Source organism: Octopus sinensis, unplaced genomic scaffold (assembly GCF_006345805.1).
Source record: "Octopus sinensis unplaced genomic scaffold, ASM634580v1 Contig13849, whole genome shotgun sequence".
NCBI classification, from domain to species: domain Eukaryota; kingdom Metazoa; phylum Mollusca; class Cephalopoda; order Octopoda; family Octopodidae; genus Octopus; species Octopus sinensis.
The window spans coordinates 44,120-65,725 of NW_021833048.1; the positions used below are offsets into that span (position 1 = coordinate 44,120).

The 21,606-nt window shown below is 43.4% G+C and overlaps 1 protein-coding gene across 1 annotated transcript; it reads left to right on the forward strand.

Moving 5' to 3' along the window:
* Positions 1-84: 84 nt before the first annotated feature.
* LOC115229908 lies at positions 85-21,565 on the forward strand. Its single transcript, XM_029800169.2, has 8 exons — positions 85-172; positions 8,322-8,397; positions 11,820-12,314; positions 13,756-13,879; positions 16,372-16,488; positions 18,900-19,070; positions 19,912-20,210; positions 21,134-21,565. Exons 1-8 carry the CDS (start codon positions 145-147, stop codon positions 21,312-21,314), a joined length of 1,491 nt encoding a protein of 496 aa, XP_029656029.1. The 5' UTR covers positions 85-144; the 3' UTR covers positions 21,315-21,565.
* Positions 21,566-21,606: the final 41 nt, after the last annotated feature.

Sequence of the window (21,606 nt, forward strand, 5' to 3'; positions counted from 1 at the left end):
ACTCTTTCACTCACACCTTAACGCACGCACTCACACTCATCCCTCCCTTCCCTGCATTCACTCATATTTAAACTGACCAATCAGAATCCCGCATTTCAAAATCGCGCTGAAACCAACATTTTTGAAAACCCGAAACCCAACAGAATGGAAGCTGAAGACAAACGGAAAAGTGGTGAGTTTTTATCGAAAAACCAAAGCAAAACAAACACCATTTCACCTGTCTTTTAATGAATTTATTTACTTTGAAACACCTAAGATTTCCGATCTAATCTTACATTATAAATTCTCGTTCCTTCTTTGCTAAATTTCCCCAGTTTATTAATATATACAGGGTATAAGTACACAAGCGGGCCCCACCGATTTGTTTCTTTATAATTTTATAGAAAAAATGATATTTTTTTAATGAAATTTGTTACAAGTATTTTTCAGATGGTTTAGATTATTGTTATAACGTTAATATAATGAATGGGTAAGACCTTGGGCAAGTGTCTTCTACTATAGCCTTGGGCCGACTAAAGCCTTGTGAGTGGATTTGGTAGACGGAAACTGAAAGAAGCCCGTGGTATATATGTATATATATGTATGTATGTGTGCATGTTTGTGTGTCTGTGTTTGTTCCCCCTAGCATCGCTTGACAACCGATGCTGGTGTGTTTACGTCCCCGTCACTTAGCGGTTCGGCAAAAAGAGACCGATAGAATACGTACTGGGCTTACAAAAGAATAAGTCCCGGGGTCGATTTGCTCGACTAAAAAAAAGGCGGTGCTCCAGCATGGCCGCAGTCAAATGACTGAAACAAGTAAAAGAGTAATGGGCATGTCGATATTCATACTGACACACATAACACTTTTTTCATGCCTTATCATCTTCTTCCTCTTTCGATTGTTAGCCGTGGCATCTGAATATATAATATATATATATATATATATATATTCAGATGCTTACGGCTAAAAAATCATCCATGTATATATATATATATCGGTAAATGTTTTTGATTTTCACTCTCGATAAGTTTATCCCCTTTTTGTGTCCCCAGCACTTGGCATCCTTATTTAGGAGCCCTTAATTATATTTCTACATGAATAATATTTTGTCTAATGACTAATTCGTCCTTTGTGCTGGGCCACTGGTAGTAATCTATATTACTACCCTTTTTGTTTATATTCGCATATATATATATATTATATGTATAGGATGATACAAATATTTAACGAAGCACTGTCTCTCTTTTTCTCTCTATCAACCTACCTCGACATTGTTTCCTCATAGCTTAAAAAAAATGACATATTTTTAATGAAATTCCGTTTGGGCATAGCTTTGTGGCGGGCTCTGATAAGGAGGATTGATGTATGGTACTCCTAGCGAACAGTGGTCCCGGTGCGCGCACTCGCACATCAGCGCCAGCTAGTCGTAAGTAGTCGATCCTACAACGACCTTTTAACCCTAAACCTAATCCTAATTTTTTAGCCCTAACCTTAGTTTGTTTATAAAAATAATCTAAAAATTGTAGGATCGACTACTTACGACTAACTAGGGAGGATGCGTAAGTGCGCGCACTGGGACCACTGTTCGCTTGTAGTACCTGATGTATTTTATTGATTTTTTTTTTATATCTTTGTATGATTGATTTTGTGAACTAATCGTTAATTATAAAAGAAACGTTGTATTCGAGGGTTTGTTGGTCGGTGCGCGCCGACCCCCCTCTCATCTGTATTATTTTGTTTCATTTCATCTCATCTTGTCTGTGTTCAGCCCACAAGCTTCTTCTGTGTAAGGCCTATATGACCAATCTTCATGAAATAAAGAAGTGTGTTTCCATCCAACCACATGGTTCCATTCCACTGCATTGCATAGGCCTCTTCTATAACCCCGGGCCGACAAAAACCTCGAATGGATTTGTTTGACGGAAACCGATCGTATATGATGATCGAAATTTAGCCATATATACATATATGTAACCACAAATGAATCGTTGGCGATTTTTCCCCCTCCGCCTTCCTTTTCTCTTGGACTTTCCTCTGTCTCCCGTTTCTGAAGAAGAACTTTGCTCGGAACGTAAAACCGCCTTTTTTTTTCCTTCCCCGAATGTCTGTTAATACTTTGCATGTTCCACGTCCTCACGTTACTCTTTTACTCGTTTCAGTCGTGTGACTGTGGCCATGCTGCAGCACCGCTTTTAGTCGAACTAATCGACCCCGGGACTTATTCTTTGTAAGCCTAGTATTTATTCTATCGGGCTCTTTTTGCCGAACCGCTAATTTATGGGGACGTAAACACACCAGCGTCGGTTGTCAAGTGATGTTGGGAGGACAAACACAGACACACAAACATACACACACGCACATACACATTGATTTTTTGGATATCTTTGTATAATTGTATATATACGACGGGCTTCTTTCAGTTTCCGTCTACCAAATCCACTCAAGGCTTTGGTCGGCCCGAGGCTATAGCAGAAGACATTTGCCCAAGATGCCACACATTGGGACTGAACCCGGAACCATGTGGTTGGTAAACAAGCTACTTACCACACAGACACTCTTACACCTACATAATTAATACTTAATTAATTCAATACATCATCATTATCGTCATCACCATTTAACATCCGAGTGGTTGGCGTTAGGAAGGGCATCCAGCCGTAGAAAAACTGCCAGATCTGACTGGGCCTGACGAAGCCTTCCAGCTTCACAGACCCCAGTTGACCCGTCCAACCCATGCTAGCATGGAAAGCGGACGCTAAACGATGATGATGATGATGATGATGTCCATGATGGCATGGGTTGGATGGTTTGACCAGGGCTTGGAGGCTGCACCAGACTCCAGTTCGATTTGGCATGGTTTTTCTACTGCTGGATGCCCTTCCTAATGCCAACCACTCCAAGAGTGTAATGGGTGCTTTTACTTCCCACTGCCACGACCACGATTTCTCTTACCTTGGTGGGTCTTCTCAACCACGGCATAATGCCAAAGGCTTTGGTCATTTGTCATTGCCTCGGTGAGGCCAACACTTCAAAGGTGCTTTTTATGTGCCACTGGCATCGGCCACCTTGCCTATCCACGTTTAATGTCTGTTTTCTATGCTGGCATGGGTTGGATGGTCTGACAGGAGCTAGTCAGGCCAGGGCCACACCTGGCTCCGTTGTCTGTTCTGGCATGGTTCCTTTCTATGGCTTGTTGCCCTTCCTAATGCCAACCACTTTACAGAGTGGACTGGGTGCTTTTAACGTGGCCCCCATCACTGACAGGATCACCAAAGTACCTTGCAAGACAAAAAAAAAACCCTCAGCTAGGAGCAGGGAGTAGTACTGAATGGGTGTGGCTTTGTGCCAATTGTGGAATTTCAGGTACAGTGGGGACAGGTAGGTGTCTTGCTGTGGTGTGGACACATGGGTATCCCAGCTAGGAAATGAAAGAGGGTGAGATGGAGAGTAAAATAAAGGGGGCGGTAGTGAGAGACATGGTGACAGAGGTGTGTTGGGACATTGGGGGTGGTAAGCAGGGATGTGGGGTCGAAACAAAAAAATTTGACTCTTGACTCCTCTACTATTGGGACCTCTGACTCCACTTTATGTAATTAAGTGATTGTGGTCTACATATCTCAAAGCATATGAATATACTTGTACTTTGAGTCGGCCTATATGTTATAACTGGCTTATATTGAAGAATTAAGATATTGTGAGTCAGTCAGTATAGTTTTACTGACTCTGACTCCAGCTACCCTTTCATTGTTTCTGACTCCAACTATGACTCTGACTTCATGACTCCAACTATTACTCCAACTTCACGACTCCAACTATTACTCTGACTTCACGACTCCGACTTCACGACTCCAACTATGACTCCGACTTCACAACTCCAACTATGACTCCGACTACACAACTCAACTATGACTCCGACTACACAACTCTAACTATGACTCCGACTACACAACTCTAACTATGACTCCGACTTCACAACTCCAACTATGACTCCGACTACACAACTCTAACTATGACTCCGACTACACAACTCTAACTATGACTCCGACTACACAACTCTAACTATGACTCCGACTACACAACTCTAACTATGACTCCGACTTCACAACTCTAACTATGACTCCGACTACACAACTCTAACTATGACTCCGACTACACAACTCTAACTATGACTCCGACTACACAACTCTAACTATGACTCCGACTACACAACTCTAACTATGACTCCGACTTCACAACTCCAACTATGACTCCGACTTCACGACTCCAACTATGACTCCGACTACACGACTCCAACTATGACTCCGACTACACGACTCCAACTATGACTCCGACTACACAACTCCAACTATGACTCCTTGTCTGTGCCAGTCATGAAGCCAAACATCCCTGAAAGTTTGATCCGAATCCACCCAGCAGTTCTTGGGATATGTTGTCCACAGACAAACAAACAAATATGACTGAAAACAATGATGGTTTCTTAATGATTCCCCCTCTCTCTCCCCCTAACCCCCTGATGTTACTTTTCACCTTTTTTTTTGTCATTATTCTTTTCCCTAACAGTGTTCCTACTCTTTCCCAACAATAAGCCTGAACAACACCAATGGACCCTAACAAATTCCAGAAGGCTTTGGTCAACCGGAGACCATAATGGAAGACACTTGCCCAAGGTGCCACGCAGTGGGACTGAACCCTCATCCATGTGGTTGGGAAGCAAGCCACTTACCACACAGCCACTCCATATATATTTACATATATATATATATATATATATATATATATATATTACTTAATAAATATGTACTTAGAGGAAATAGCTAACGGTTTTTGGCTGCTATTTCTAAACTTCGGTATGTGGTAAAGCAAATCTTTACTGAACCCTAATTAATAAGTATTACTTAAGTTTACCATGAAATGGTCCCTTTTTCATGCCGAATTCTACTTGGTGAAATTATTGATTACTTGTTAACTAATTAATTTTACCCTTTGTTATTATTGATACATATATATAGGCGCAGGATTGGCTGTGTAGTAAGTAGCTTGCTAACCAACCACATGGTTCCGAGTTCAGTCCCACTGAGTAGCATCTTGGGCAAGTGTCTTCTGCTATAGCCCCAGGCCGACCAATGCCTTGTGAGTGGATTTGGTAGACGGAAACTGAAAGAAGCCCGTCGTATATATGTATATATATGTATGTATGTGTGTGTATGTGTTTGTGTGTCAGTGTTTGTCCCCCTAGCATTGCTTGACAACCAATGCTGGTGTGTTTACGTCCCCGTAACTTAGCAGTTCGGCAAAACATACCGATAGAATAAGTACTGGGCTTACAAAGAATAAGTCCCAGGGTCGATTTGCTCGACTAAAAGGCGGTGCTCCAGCATGGCCGCAGTCAAATGACAGAAACAAGTAAAAGAGTATATATATATAGTACCGCATCGACTGGCCTCCGTGCTGTGGGCACGTAACAAACACCATCCGACCATGGCCGTTCGCCAGCCTCATCTGGCACCTGTGTCGGTGGCACATAAAAACACCATCCGAAGACCCGGCAAGACTAGTCAGGCCATAACCCGTGGCCCCTACCTGGGACATAGTCAGTCCACCTGTGCATACCTTCCTATTGTGACACTTGTGAAGACCTGTTGAGGCAAGTGAAAATCAAAACAAATCAAATAGATGAACATCAATGGAATTTGTATCTTTGTGGTACCAGTGCCGGTGGCACACAAGAAAACCATCCGAACGTGGCCGTAGCCAGTACCGCATCGACTGGCCTCCGTGCTGTGGGCACGTAACAAACACCATCCGATCGTGGCCGTTCGCCAGCCTGATCTGGCACCTGTGTCGGTGGCACATAAAAACACCATCCGAAGACCCGGCAAGACTAGTCAGGCCATAACCCGTGGCCCCTACCTGGGACATAGTCAGTCCACCTGTGCATACCTTCCTATTGTGACACTTGTGAAGACCTGTTGAGGCAAGTGAAAATCAAAATAAATCAAATAGATGAACATCAATGGAATTTGTATCTTTGTGGTACCAGTGCCGGTGGCACACAAGAAAACGCATCGACTGGCCTCCGTGCTGTGGGCACGTAACAAACACCATCCGATCGTGGCCGTCTGCCAGCCTTGTCTGGCACCTGTGTCGGTGGCACATAAAAAACACCATCCGAGCGTGGCCATCTGCCAGCCTCGTCTGGCACCTGTGTCGGTGGCACATAAAAAACACCATCCGAGCGTGGCCGTCTGCCAGCCTCGTCTGGCACCTGTGTCGGTGGCACATAAAAAACACCATCCGAGCGTGGCCGTCTGCCAGCCTCGTCTGGCACCTGTGTCGGTGGCACATAAAAAACACCATCCGACCGTGGCCGTTTGCCAGCCTCGTCTGGCACCTGTGTCGGTGGCACATAAAAACACCAATCCGACCGTGGCCGTTTGCCAGCCTCGTCTGGCACCTGTGTCGGTGGCACATAAAAACACCAATCCGACCGTGGCCGTTTGCCAGCCCTGTCTGGCACCTGTGCAGGTGGCATGTAAAAAGCACCCACTTCACTCACGGAGTGGTTGGCGTTAGGAAGGGCATCCAGCTGTAGAAACACTGCCAGATCTGATGGCCTGGTGCAGCCTTCTGGCTTCCCAGATCCCCGGTCGAACCGTCCAACCCATGCTAGCATGGAAAGCGGACGTTAAATGATGATGATGATGATGATATATATATATATATATATATATATATCATCATCATCATCATCATCTGGACAAAAGAGATTGATAGAATAAGTACGTGGCTTAGAAAAATCAAGCACCTGGGTCGATTTGTGCAAGTGAGACCCTTCGAGGCGGTGCTCCAGCATGGACGCAGTCTAATGACTGAAACAAGTGGAAGAATTTATGCCTTGTGTTTAACACCTGTTTATCGTTGCCAGAGCAACAAGCTGGTCTCCGAGCCAATGGCACATGAAAAAGAATTCGAGCGAGGTCGTTCCCAGTGCACCCGCACTGGCCCCTGTGCAGGTGGCACCTAAAAAGCACCATTTGGGCGTGGCCGTTGCCAGTACCTATTTCTTTACTACCCACAAGGGGCCAAACACAGAGAGGACAAACAAGGACAGACAAACGGATTAAGTCGATTACATCGACCCCAGTGCGTAACTGGTACTTATTTAATCGACCCCGAAAGGGTGAAAGGCAAAGTCGCCTGACTGGCCCTCGTGCCGGTGGCACGTAAAAGCACCCACTACACTCGGAGTGGTTGGCGTTAGGAAGGGCATCCAGTTGTAGAAACTCTGCCAGACTGGAGCCTGGTGCAGCCATCTGGTTCGCCAGTCCTCAGTCAAATTGTCCAACCCATGCTAGCATGGAAAGCGGACGTTAAATGATGATGATATATCAAAAAGTCGGATCTTTTCGGTTTGAATGGCAGTTTTTTTCTAGCGGTGTCATGAAATTGTCACCCATAATTATGACCCTAGTATCGATCTATTGCATTTCAATCTGTTTTAGGGTTAGGGGTGGGGGGAAGGGTATCTTTTTTTCTTCAGAAATGTAAATAAACCCAATCTGTTTCTTAAACGGGGGACATATTCATACGGCACAGAATGTTTTTTTACCTCAATAGACGTCAGTGATTGGTTGAAATTGCAGAAATTGAAGAAATTAAAGACCAAATATCTTACAAACTACAGAATTTTCTCAATAAAGAATGGCGATCCCCCAGCATGGCCACAGCTATCAAACCGAAAAGATCCCTCAATTTAGCTATTCAATAAACTAAGTATCAAAGTGACAAAAACCACTGAAGGCACCCCCTCCCCACCATCTGCGAATGAATTTATTAAATTATCGCAAAAAAGTAAAAAACGAAAAAAAAAAAACGTTTAAAATAAGGGGAGGTAATTATGAGTCGTTTAGTATTAATATAAGGGAGGTAATAATGATAGAGTGCCGGCAAGTGAACCTCTATGTGGTTGCTAGATCTGCTAGAAATAACAGTAAAAATTTTTTTCCTTATATCCATTTTACCATTTCAGAAAAATGGGGTCACCATTGATGATGTAGTAGAACTCTATAGACAATGCCTTACAGAAAGACAGGCTTGCCATGGTTTGAACGTTCCAGGCGTGACCATTATTCTAGATGCACCTGGCTCTTTCCTATTTTAGGGGTTGTAGGTTTTGATTTGAGAGCAACCTGGAGAGTTGCTATGGGTGCAATTTGAATTCAGCACACGAAAGGATTATTGCACCACAAGACATTTAGATGGGCGCTCTACCAATTCTATTATCCACCACCCGATAAATATTCCTGTTCTTCTATGTAATTCTATTTTTTTTCTCAAGATTATTTGAAGCGCTGGCAGTTATACCGGTCAGAGAAAGACAAATATGTGAAAGCCAAGCCGGCTTCGAATTTACGGTAAGTGGAGTGGAAATAATTGCTTAACCCTTCAACTGCAAAATTAAATTTCATGGGTTATTCCAATAATGATTTTTAAGAATCTACCAAAAAATTAGAATTGGTATTTTATGCCAGTCACATTATCTCAAATAAATTTGACATTTCTCATCAAAAACTAGTTTCAAGCATGATATTCCTCAGCAAAAGATTATCTTCTATATATATAAATGGCAAAATGTTTGTCTGTGTGTGTGTGTCCTTTATACAAATCCACAATTTTTCAGTTAGAGGGCTCGCACTTTCTGTGGTCATTCAAAACTGTCCAAGGGTGGTTGTGCACATCTTTACATTTCCCCAGTCACCCAGCAAATCTCTATATATATAAACGGCAAAATGTCTGTGTGTGTGTGTCCTTTATACAAATCCACAATTTTTCAGTTAGAGGGCTCGCACTTTCTATGGTCATTCAAAACCATCCAAGGGTGGTCGTGCACATCTTTACATTTCTCCAGTCTCCCCGCAAAGCCATTAAATATATATATAAACGGCAAAATGTGTGTGTGTGTCCTTTATACAAATCCACAATTTTTCAGTTAGAGGGCTTGCACTTTCTATGGTCATTCAAAACCGTCCAAGGGTGGTCGTGCACATCTTTACATTTCCCCAGTCTCCCCGCAAAGCCATTAAATATATATATATATAAACGGCAAAATGTCTGTCTGTGTGTGTGTCCTTTATACAAATCCACAATTTTTCAGTTAGAGGGCTCGCACTTTCTATGGTCATTCAAAACCGTCCAAGGGTGGTCGTGCACATCTTTACATTTCCCCAGTCACCCCGCAAAGCTATTAAAAAATCAATAGAAGTGACTTTTTTGTGAATTTTCTTTCCAAAACCCAATCAAAATGCCCGAAACTTAATACACCAATTGAATGCCAGCTAGCTGTATGTGATTGGTCGGAGATTTGGACAGTACTCGCGTGTATGTGCGCATGCACGCAGCAGTATATGCATGCACTAGTTGGAATATAAAACTGCTTTCTGCAATTAAGGGTAATGACAGTTGAGGGGATGTATCTGATTTCCACAGTAAAAGGGTTCAGCCCTTCTTCCTCAATTTTTAACCTTTCTTTATCTTTTCTTAATATTTTTTTTTGTATTCCATGTTACATAAATATTTAACCCATTCTTGGTGTTATGAAGTAAACCTTTGCAACCATCATCATCGTCGTCATCATCATTTTAGTACAATCTTTTATGTTAGCATGGGTTAGACAAGTTCCTCTTCAGTACAGAGTTAAAGTCCTTCATCATCTCCTTCATGAAGTCCAACATCCTGAGATCAACTCCTACCATTTCTTTCTGTCATTTTCATTTTCATCATCATCATCATCGTTTAACGTCCGTTTTCCACACTAGCATGGGCTGGACGGTTCGACCGAGGTCTAGTAAGCCATGGAGGCTGCACCAGGCTCCAGTCTGATCTGGCAGTGTTTCTACAGCTGGTGGTCCTTCCTAACGCCAACCACTCCGTGAGTGTAGTGGGTGCTTTTTACGTGCCACCGCCACAGGTGCCAGAGGAGGCTGGCAACGGCTACAATCGGTTGGTGCTTTTTACGTGCCACGCAAACTGGAACTTTAACGCAGCTCTTGTCCCTCCTTAGTTCTGTTCCAAGCTAGCTCCGACTCTCGCTTCCAAGTGTCTTTTGTACCTTTGTTTCACTGGAGAGCTACATTCTCGTCCCTTCAGCAACCATTTGTAGCAGCAGTTCCCATTCTTTCATCTCCGTATCAAAGAGGGCCAGTAAAACCCCTCTCGTTCCCTACTTACATCCTCACCAATGGCATCTGATTCACAGACACCTCCTTATAAACCACAAAACATTTTGCAACTCTGATCCTCTCATTGCAGAACTCTGGCAACTATTCACCTTTGTCTCCACCCCTGGGTGAGTATCTCTAAATGCCTAGCTTCTCTCGTAGCTAGTTAACCCCGATTTTGTCCCTTAGCTCCTTTGTACTATTCTTTCCATGCCTTGTAGTTTTTATGGCTATATCTGCCATACCATTCCACCACCTTGTCACCGTCCACCTTGTTCTGTCCACAGATCTGGTCTGTGGTTCACAGCAGATTGTTCAGTGGGAACTCCTAGCTGTCGTCTTTGTTAACCTTTTTGTTACCTTATTTCTGTTGAGATGCTCTGTGTTTCTTTCAATTGATTTTAAATATAACAAAGAATTTAGTAAAATAACTTAGTTTATCATTAAGCTAGTGTTAGGAACATAAATTGTGACTAAGGTTTGGTGGAAGATTTTAATTCAGAACTTATGAAAACAAGACATTTGTACTCAGAGCCAGAGGCTGTTTCAGCCAGGTTGGTATCGAAAGGGTTAAGAATTGTTTCTCTATTATATATTTTAACCCTTTTGTTACCATATTTCTGTTGAGATGCTCTGTGTTTCTTTCAATTATTTTAAATATAACAAAGAATTTAGTAAAATAACTTGGTTATCATTCAGCTAGTGTTAGGAACATAAATTGTGACCAAGGTTTGGTGGAAGATTTTAATTCAAAACTTATGAAAACAAGACATTTGTACTCAGAGCCAGAGGTGGTTTCAGCGGGTGGTGGTATCAAAAGGGTTAAGATTGTTTCTCTATTATATATTTTAACCTTTTGTTACCATATTTCAGTTGAGATGCTCTGTGTTTCTTTCAATTAATTTTAATATAACAAAGAATTTTGTAAAATAACTTTGTTATCATTAACCTAGTGTTAGGAACATAAATTGTGACTAAGGTTTGGTGGAAGATTTTAATTCAGAACCTTTGAAAACAAGACATTTGTACTACAGAGCCAGAGGTGGTTTCAGCCAGGTTGATATCGAAAGGGTTAAGAATTGTTTCTCTATTATATATTTTAACCCTTTTGTTACCATATTTCTGTTGAGATGCTCTGTGTTTCTTTCAATTACTTTAAATATAACAAAGAATTTAGTAGAATAACTTGGTAATCATTCAGCTAGTGTTAGAAACATAAATTGTGACTAAGGTTTGGTGGAAGATTTTAATTAAAATTTCATGAAAACAAGACATTTGTACTACGGAGCCAGAGGCTGTTTCAGGTGGGTTGGTAACGAATGGTTTAAAAGACAGCATCTCCTCTTAGACATACTTTACCAAAAATCTCTTTGAACCTCCATCTAACAGCATGTTTGCCCAGTTTCCATTCCTGCCTCTGGTTCGCTTCCTCTAGGGCCACTAATCACTAACACCGGTCAAGTGCTAGAATTGTTAGCTGGTGTGTTTATGTGCCTATAACTTAGCAGTTCGGCATAAAAGACCGATAGAATAAGTACCAGGCTTACAAAGAATAAGTCCTGCAGTTGATTTGTTCCTCCAGCACAATGATTTGTTTTTTTTTGTTTTTCTTGTCACAGGCGGAAAACCATTTGCATTGGAGAAGGGAAATCTTCAAACCAAGAAGAAAAGATGGAATGTCAGTCTGGTATGAAAAATAATGCCAAAGCGGGAAGTTCTGCTCTGACGAAGAAGCATCTCCGCTTCTCGACCAATTCCTGCAGACCAGAGAAAAGAAGTTCCTTGATGCCGGCTGCAAAGCGCTATGTTGCTAGCAGGACCGATTCCAATTTGACGAAACTCAAAGAGGAGGCGAGGAAAAGACACAAGAACGTGAAACCAGCGATGGAGGCGTGCGAGTACAAACTGAACGACCTGCTGGCAACGTCCCAGATCTTTGGAACACCAAACACGGTGCGGGTACCAGCGCTGCTCAAGAAGGTCACCAAGCGCTGCCTGACTGAGCAGAACGGTAGGGCACCAGTGCAAGAACCGTTGAAGTCGACTACAGCGAAAGAGAACTTGGAACAAGCGCCACCGACCACCACCGGGAAACGGAAACATCTTTATAGAAGGTTTGTTGTTTTATTTTTGGAATTTTTTTCTTTTCGTCTTTTGCAGCTTCCAGTTTCGTTTGTTGGAGAGTGAGTGGCCATGCTGGGGCATCACATTGACAATTAACAGAATTCTCTTTTACTCTTTTACTTGTCTCAGTCATTTGACTGTGGCCATGCTGGAGCACCGCCTTTAGTCAAGCAAATCGATCGCAGGACTTATTCTTTGTAAGCCTAGTACTTGTTCTATCGGTCTCTTTTGCTGAACCGCTAAGTTACCGGAACATAAACACACCAGCATCGGTTGTCAAGTGATGTTGGGGGGACAAACACAGACATACAAACATACACACACACACACACACACATATACATATATATGATGGGATCAGTTTCCGTCTACTAAATCCACTCACAAGGCTTTGGTCGGCCCGAGGCTATAGCAGAAGGCACGTGCCCAAGGTGCCACGCGGTGGGACTGAACCCAGAACCATGAGGTTCGTGAGCAAGCTACTTACTACACAGCTACGCCTACGCCTATCTAATTACTATCTTCGTTAATATTTTCCTTCTTCAGGCAGCGAACTGGCAGAATCATTTGCATGCTGGGCAAATTGTTTAGCAGCATTTTGTATGTCTTTATGTTCTGAGTTCAAATTCCACCAGGGACAGCCTTTCATCCTTTCGGGGTCAATAAAATTAAAACCAGTTGTGTCACTGTAAACGACTTTCTCCTCCTCCTCTCAAAAATTGCTGGCCTTGTGCCAAAATTGGAAACCGTTGTTGTTGTTTTATATTTCAAAGATTCCTTACAACTTGCAAGATTTTTTCAGCTGGAGACGGTGGCACGTAAAAAGCACCAACCGATCGTGGCTGTTGCCAGCCTCCCCTGGCACCTGTGCTGGTGGCATGTAAAATGCACCCACTACACTCATGGAGTGGTTGGCGTTAGGAAGGGCATCCAGCTGTAGAAACACTGCCAGATCAGACTGGAGCCTGGTGCAGCCTCCATGGCTTCCCAGACACCAGTTAAACCGTCCAACCCATGCTAGCATGGAAAGCGGACGTTAAACGATGATGATGTAACCATGGAGAAAGAAATTCTAGTTTATGGTACGTAAAAAGCACCAACCGATCGTGGCCGTTGCCAGCCTCCCCTGGCGCCTGTGCTGGTGGCACGTAAAATGCACCCACTACACTCACGGAGTGGTTGGCATTAGGAAGGGCATCCAGCTGTAGAAACTCTGCCAGATCAGTTTAGAGCCTGGTGCAGCCTCCTAGCTTCCCAGTCCCCAGTTAAACCGTCCAACCCATGCCAGCATGGAAAGCGGACGTTAAACGATGATGATGATGATGATGATGAGACTGACAAAGCCATCTCTGGAATCATCAGCTTTTATGGTATAACTCTTGTGTTAAACACACAAACAGGTATTGATTCTGGTTTTTTTTCGAATTTCAGCAAAGAGACCATCAGTTCTTTACGAAAGAAAAGCGCTCGCTCCTCAATCTCCGTGGTTCCAACCTTGAACAAAACATCAACAAGTAAAAGACTCAACTTTGACAAAAACAAGACGACCGGACAGGTAAACTTTTTTCTTATTCTATCGCAATTTATAAACTGTCTTCCTTTACCTCTTTTTCTCTCTTTTTATCTTTTTACTTGTTTCAGTCATTTGACTGTGGCCATGCTGGAGCACCACCTTTAGTCGAGCAAATCGACCCCGGGACTTATTCTTTTAGTAAGCCCAGTACTTATTCTATCGGTCTCTTTTGCTAAGTGACGGGGACGTAAACACACCAGCATCGGTTGTCAAGCAATGCTAGGGGGACAAACACACACACACATACATACATATATATATATACATATATACAACGGGCTTCTTTCAGTTTCCGTCTACCAAATCCACTCACACAAACACACACACACATACATATATATATATATGTTGGCGATTTTTTTTCCCTCTGTCTTCCCTTCTATGTTTCCGACGAAGAGCTCCGCTCGAAACGTTAAACCCTCCTTCTTCCCTTCCTTCCTGAGCGTCCAATAATACTATATTTGTTCCACGTCCTCGCGTTGTTGTGTTTTTTTGTGCTTTCTTGTTTGGATTAACTATATACATATATATATATATATACATATATACGACAGGCTTCTTTCAGTTTCCGTCTACCAAATCCACTCACAAGGCTTTGGTAGGCCTGGGGCTATAGCAGAAGATAGTTGCCTAAGATGCCACGCAGTGGGACTGAACCCGGAACCATGTGGTTGGTAAACAAGCTACTTACCACACAGCCACTCCTGCGCCTCTGTTTTTCTCTACATCTATCTTTCTCTATGTTTGGCTAGCTATCTGTCTGTGTGTCTGTCTATCTAATTATCCATCTGTCTGTTGGTCTGCCTATCATACTTGTACTTGTGACGGCGTTTACCCAGGGTGGGCTGAGCCGGCTTCTTCTCTGGTCCTGATGGCATCACGAACCATGGCAGCCCACGGGTGGTGTAAACGAGCAGTGTTGGAGCTACGCCGTTGGGAACTTCGGCTGCTAGTAGGGCCACCCAAGGTGGATTGGTCTGGCACCGAGCGGTGTTAGGGGCCACAGCCTGGCCAACGGGGCTCTGGTGAAAATCCCAAGAGGCATCTGATTGGCAACTGGCGGCTTTGAGGTTGTTCTGTACCTGCGTCTGTTGAGACTCCGCTGCAAACAGGGCGTCCCATCACTCGGGATACACATGTGGGATGTCGGGGACCACTTGTGAATTCAATATTCCCACGAAACTTCTTCTATGAATCCTACTACTACCATCTGTCTATTGATCTGTCGATTTATGTATATATCTATCTGTCTATCTGCTTATCCTCCAATCTAGCTACCCACCCACCCACATCCCTTCCTTTTCGGATGCTATTTAATGCCAGGACAGTCCATCACCACCAAGGCGCAGGAGTGGCTGTGTGGTAATTAGCTTGCTTACCAACCACATGGTTCCGGGTTCAGTCCCACTGCGTGGTACCTTGGTCAAGTGTCTTCTATAGCACTGGGCCGTCCAAAGCCTTGTGAGTGGATTTAGTAGACGGAAACTGAAAGAAGCCCGTCGTATATATGTGTGTGTGTGTGCATATATATATATATGATTGTGTCTGTGTTTGTCCCCTCCCACCACCACCATCGCTTGACAACCGATGCTGGTGTGTTTACGTCCCCCGTAACTTAGCGGTTCGGCAAAAAGAGACTGATAGAATAAGTACTAGGCTTACAAAGAATAAGTCCTGGGGGTCAATTTGCTTGACTAAAAGGCGGTGCTCCAGCATGGCCACAGTCAAATGACTCAAACAAATAGAACAGTAAAAGACCCTCTACCATCACCACCTCCACCATCACCCCTATTATCTCCAGCATCATCATCACCCTCATCACTTCCACCGTTTCCTCCACCATCTGCCTATCGGTCTACTAGTCTGCCTATTATCTGTCTATTGATCTGTCGATTTATGTATATATCTATCAAGCTATCTATCTGTCTGTCTATCTGCTTATCCTCCTATCTAGCTACCCACCCACCCACCTACCCTCATCCCTTCTCGGATGCTATTTAACGCCAGGACAGTCCAAATCCCGTAGTCTTACAATCAGCGGAGTTCCAATCATTGCCTGTCGTGTGTGTGTGTGTGTGTGTGTCCATCGCCACTTGACAACCAGTATTGGTGTATTTACATCCCTGTAACTTAGCGGTTCAGCCAAAGAGACTGATAGAATAAATATTAGGGTTTGAAAAAAAAGTCCTGGGATTGATTTGCTCGACTGAAACCCCTTCAAGGGCATGCTCCAGCATGGCCACAGTCGACTGAAAGAAGTAATAGTATGTATGGGAAAGATATGACCTTATGAGGGTTGGTCACAGGAAAGGCATCCAGCCTTTGGCTCTCTGCCACCCCCACTCCCAAATTCCAAGCATAGAAAAGTGGGTTTATGATGATGATGGTGATGATAATGACAACTATTGTTTTTCTTGCTATTTTGCTCCTTCCATGACTCTCACCTCTGATTTTCTTCCGTCCCTCTAAAACAGGTTAAGCTCACACCGACCTCTGTGAAGGCGCAGAAGGAAAAAAAGGAAACTGCTCGCAAGGAAATCCAAGATCAGCTGAAATCCGTCATTGAGGAATGTTCCATTCTTTTGGATTCGGTAAGAAAGAATTTTTAACCGTTTTCGTATACTCTCTCTTTTACTCTTTTACTTGTTTCAGCCATTTGACTGCGGCCATGCTCGAGCATCACCTTTAGTCGAGTAAATCGACCCCACGACTTATTCTTTTGTAAGCCTAGTACTTATTCTATCGTTCTCTTTTGCCAAACCGCTAAGTGACGGGGACGTAAACACACCAGCATCGGTTGTCAAGCAATGCTAGGGGGACTAACACAGACACACAAACACACATACATACATATAAATATATACATACATACGACAGGCTTCTTTCAGTTTCCGTCTACCAAATCCACTCACAAGGCATTGGTCGGCCCAGGGCTATAGCAGAAGACACTTGCCCAAGGTGCCACGCAGTGGGACTGAACCCAGAACCATGTGGTTGGTAAGCGAGCTACTTACCACGCAGCCACCCCATCGCCTGTATATATGTATATATATATATATATATATATATATATATATATATATATATAATATATATATATATATATATAATATATATATATATATATATGACGGGCTTCTTTCAGTTTCCGTCTACCAAATCCACTCACAAGGCTTTGGTCGGCCCGAGGCTATAGTAGAAGACACATGGCCAAGGTTCCACGCAGTGGGACTGAACCCGGAACCATGTGGTTGGTAAACAAGCTACTTACCACACAGCCACTCCTTTGTATATCTTTTTCTTTTATTTTTTGTCCTTTATTTGTTTTAGACATTGGGCACTGGCCATGCTGGGGCTTCGTGTTGAAGAATTTTAGTTGAACAAATCAACCCCAGGTTTTGTTTTTTTTTAATCCAGGTATTTATTGGTCTCCTTTTGATGAACCTCTAAGGCACATCATCATCATCATCGTCATTTAACATCCGTTGTCCATGCTGGCATGGGTTGGACGGTTTGACCAGGGCTGGCAAGCTGGAAGTCTGCACCAGACTCCAGTCTGATTTGGCATGGTTTTGCTATGGCTGGATGCCCTTCCTAACATGCCAACCACTCCGAGAGTGTAATGGGTGCTCTTATGTGCCAGTTGTGTGACACCAGTATCTACCACAACTACGACTTGACTTGGCTCAAGTACTGGGATGTAAACAAACCAACACTGGTTGTCAAGTGGTGGTGGGGTGACAGAAACCTACGTGATGGGCTTCCATACTGTTTCCATCTACCAAATTCCTTTATAAGGTATTTGCCAGTCCTGGGACTATAGTAGAAGGCATTTGCCCATAGTGCTATGCAGTGGGATTGAACTGAAAACCTCATGGTTGCAAAGCAAGCTTCTTAACCACACAGCCATGCCTGCACCTCTGGAGAAGTATTTATTTATTTATGCGCCCTTTTAAAGCCTAGCCAGGCTCATGGGCCCGGTTTCCCTGTTTCTATGGCATGTGTGTTCCCCCCAGCTGAATGGAACGCCAGTCCATTGCAGCGTTACTCAAAAAACAGGAAGAAAGAGTGAGAGAAAGTTGGGGTGAGCAACTACGACAGGGGTCGCCACTACCCCCTGTTGGAGCCTCGTGGAGCTTTTAGGTATTTTCGCTCAATAAACACACGTAATGCCTGGTCTGGGAATTGAAACTGCGATCCTCTGAGTGTGAGTCCGCTGCCCTAACCACTGGACCATTGCGCCTCCACCTGTAGAAGTATAAGGTGACAAATTATATGTGTGTCTACGGTAGAGCATCCAACAAAATACCTTGTGGTGTTTGTTCCAGTTCTCTACACTCCGACTGGAAAATTCCACTGAGACCAGCTTTAATACCGTTGTCTGTCCTTGTTTATCCCCTCTGTGTGTGGCCCCTTGTGGGCAATAAAGAAATAAGAAAGCTCAATAGACAGATAAAGCGTTAGATAGACAATAGAATGATAGATAAACAGATAGATCAGTAGATAGATAGTCATGGCCCAAAGTTTGGAACATGCTAAGCCGGTAATTCCAATACATTTTCTCTCTTTCTCCACTTTCCTCTTCTCATGCCTTTCTGCCAAAGAGCATAGGCTCGAAACATCAAGGACTTTTCCCTCACCTGTCTCTGTCTTTTGTTTTCTGTTCATCAGAACCATACTTGTGTGTGTGTGTTTGTGTTTTTGGCTCTTCACTAATGTTCAGCAACCGGTGTTGGTTCATTTATGCCCCCACAGCTTTGCAGCTCAGCAAAAGAAATCTGTAGAATAAGGACAAAACTTAGATAGCAAAATAAATTCTGGGGTCGATTTATTCAACTAAAAGTGATGCTCCAGCATGGCCTCAGCCTAATGCTTGAGACAAGTGAAAGGGGGAGAAAAAAACCTTTAATTGTTAAGATCCTGGTTAAATGGCGGTGCCTCAGCATGGCCAAAGAATGATTTATATATATTAAATCTGTAATTTTTATTTGTGTTTCCTAAGGATTGCCCTCCTGCTTGTATCCTGCCCTGGCTTGAAGAAATTCAGCAGAAGATACCGCTGTGCCTCCATTCAGCTGAGTTTTGGATGTTGAAGGCACGGGTTCAATTCCTGCTCAAGGATGTTGACCAACTTTTTGAGGTGTTTGGCAATGCCATGAAGTACAAGGCCAAGGTGAGTGTGTGTGTGTGTGTGTGCAAACACTATCATCACTACCATTACTATCATCTCTTACCTTCACTAATTTCATCAGAATCGTCATTTCCATCATCATCATCTCTATCATTGGTGTCACCTCCATCACCACCAAGGCGTAGGAGTGTCTGTGTGGTAAGTAGCTTGTTTACCAACCACATGGTTCCGGGTTCAGTCCCACTGCATGGCATCTTGGGCAAGTGTCTTCTACTATAGCCTCGGGCCGACCAAAGCCTTGTGAATGGATTTGGTAGACAGAAACTGAAAGAAGCCCGTCGTATATATGTATATGTATATATATGTGTGCGTGTATATTTGTGTGTCTGTGTTTGTCCCCCTAGCATTGCTTGACAACCGATGCTGGTGTGTTTACGTCCCCGTCACTTAGCGGCTCGCAAAAGAGACTGATAGAATAAGAACTAGGCTTACAAAGAATAAGTCCTGGGGGTCGATTTGCTCGACTAAAGGCAGTGCTCCAGCATGGCCGCAGTCAAAATGACTGAAACAAGTAAAAGAGTAAAAGATCCTCTATCATCACCACCTCCATCATCACCCCTATTATCTCCAGCATCATCACCTCCACCCTCATCTTTAGCATCATCCCCATCACCTCCATCCCCGTCACCTCCACCCTCATCACAACCATTGCCTCCACCACCATCTCCATCACTATCATCACTCTTCATCACCATCACCATCATCATCACCACAACGACCATCAGAATTTTCTTTTTCTAATATATGGATTTCTTTTTCCTTTTCACTTTTTCCTCTCCACTCTTGACCCCCACCGCTGACCTCCATCCACATCGACTCCCAGCCGGCTGACGTCATCGCAGAATCCCTGCCCAAGATGATCAAAGACTTGGTCTCGTCCAAAGAGAACTCCGAAGCGACACCAATGATGACCACCCCTCCATCCTCCAGGGGCGGTGCAGGGTTTGTCCCTTACACACCGTCACAAACCCCTTACGACATGCCATCCGTCCACGGGCTGGACATCAGTCATTATGCCGGAACACCGATGCAGGACACCACCCCAGGCCTCCACATGAGACGGTCATTTCACTCAGGCAACGTCAAGTATTTAGTGCGGAGGTCAACGCCATTCAAGTACAGGTTAGTCGTCTTGATTCACTCTTAATAGCAATTACAATTTAACGAGCTAATTATCGTCATCTGGTCATACATACAACTTGCCCAGACCACTGTGTGGCACCTTGGGCAAGTGTCTTCTACGATAGCCTCAGGCCGATCAAAGCCTTGTGAGTGGAATTGGTAGATGGAAACTGAAAGAAGCCCGTTGTATGTATGTGTGTGTGTGTGTGTCTATATGTATGTGTGTATATATATATGTGTGTATATATATATATGTATATATGTGTGTGTATATATATGTATATATGTGTGTGTGTATATATATGTATATATGTGTGTGTGTATATATATGTATGTGTGTGTTTATATGTATATATGTGTGTGTGTATATATGTATTTATGTGTGTGTATGTATATATGTGTGTGCGTGTGTGTATGTATATGTGCGTGTGTGTATGTATATGTGTGTGTGTGTATGTATATATGTGTGTGCGTGTGTGTATGCATATGTGTGCGTGTGTGTATGCATATGTGTGCGTGTGTGTATGCATATGTGTGCGCGTGTGTATGTATATATATGTGTGCGTGTGTGTATATGTGTGTGTGTGTGTATATATATGTATATATGTGTGTGCGTGTATATATGTATATGTGTGTGTGTATATATGCGTGTGTGTATATGTATATATGTGTGTATATATATATATGTATTTGTGTCTGTTTGTATCACCAGCATAGCTTGACCGATGTTGGTGTGTTTACGTTCCTGTAACTTACCAGTTCTGCAAAAGAGATCGATAGAATAAGTACTGGGGTCGATTTCTTCGACTAAAAGGCGATGCTCCAGCATGGCCATAGCCATATGACTAAGACAAGTAAAAGAACAACCGTCTTGTGTCCTTCTTTGCTGGAATTCTTTATTTTTTTCTTCTTTTAATCTTCAGGTCTGAAAGTGTTGAAGACAGCGATGCCATTCTAATAACGCCAGTCCGTCGTACCACTCGCAGAAGCGTCGTCTCGGCCAGGAGCTCACGCCTTGACGTCATCATCGATTCTCTGGACGACTGCATCCTTGGGGACAAGAAAAACGTCTTGTTCCAGGACAACCCGGCCATTCCTCAGTGACCGAAGAATTGAAGAATTGTGGTTGTAAAGACCGAAGAACTCTCTGTGGACGATGGTGATTGTGATGATGATGAGGAGGAGGAGGAAGAGGAGGATGCTTGTGGTGAGGGTGAGGGTGGTATGTTATTTGCCAGTGTGTGGGTGTGTGTGGGATTTGAACTCGGTGAATTTCATGCTTCCGCATACACTGCACACAGCCACACATGGGTGTGTGCACGCATACAGATACCCGTACATGCACATACACACACACACATACACACACCTGGATGTGTACACCCTACTGTCTGTA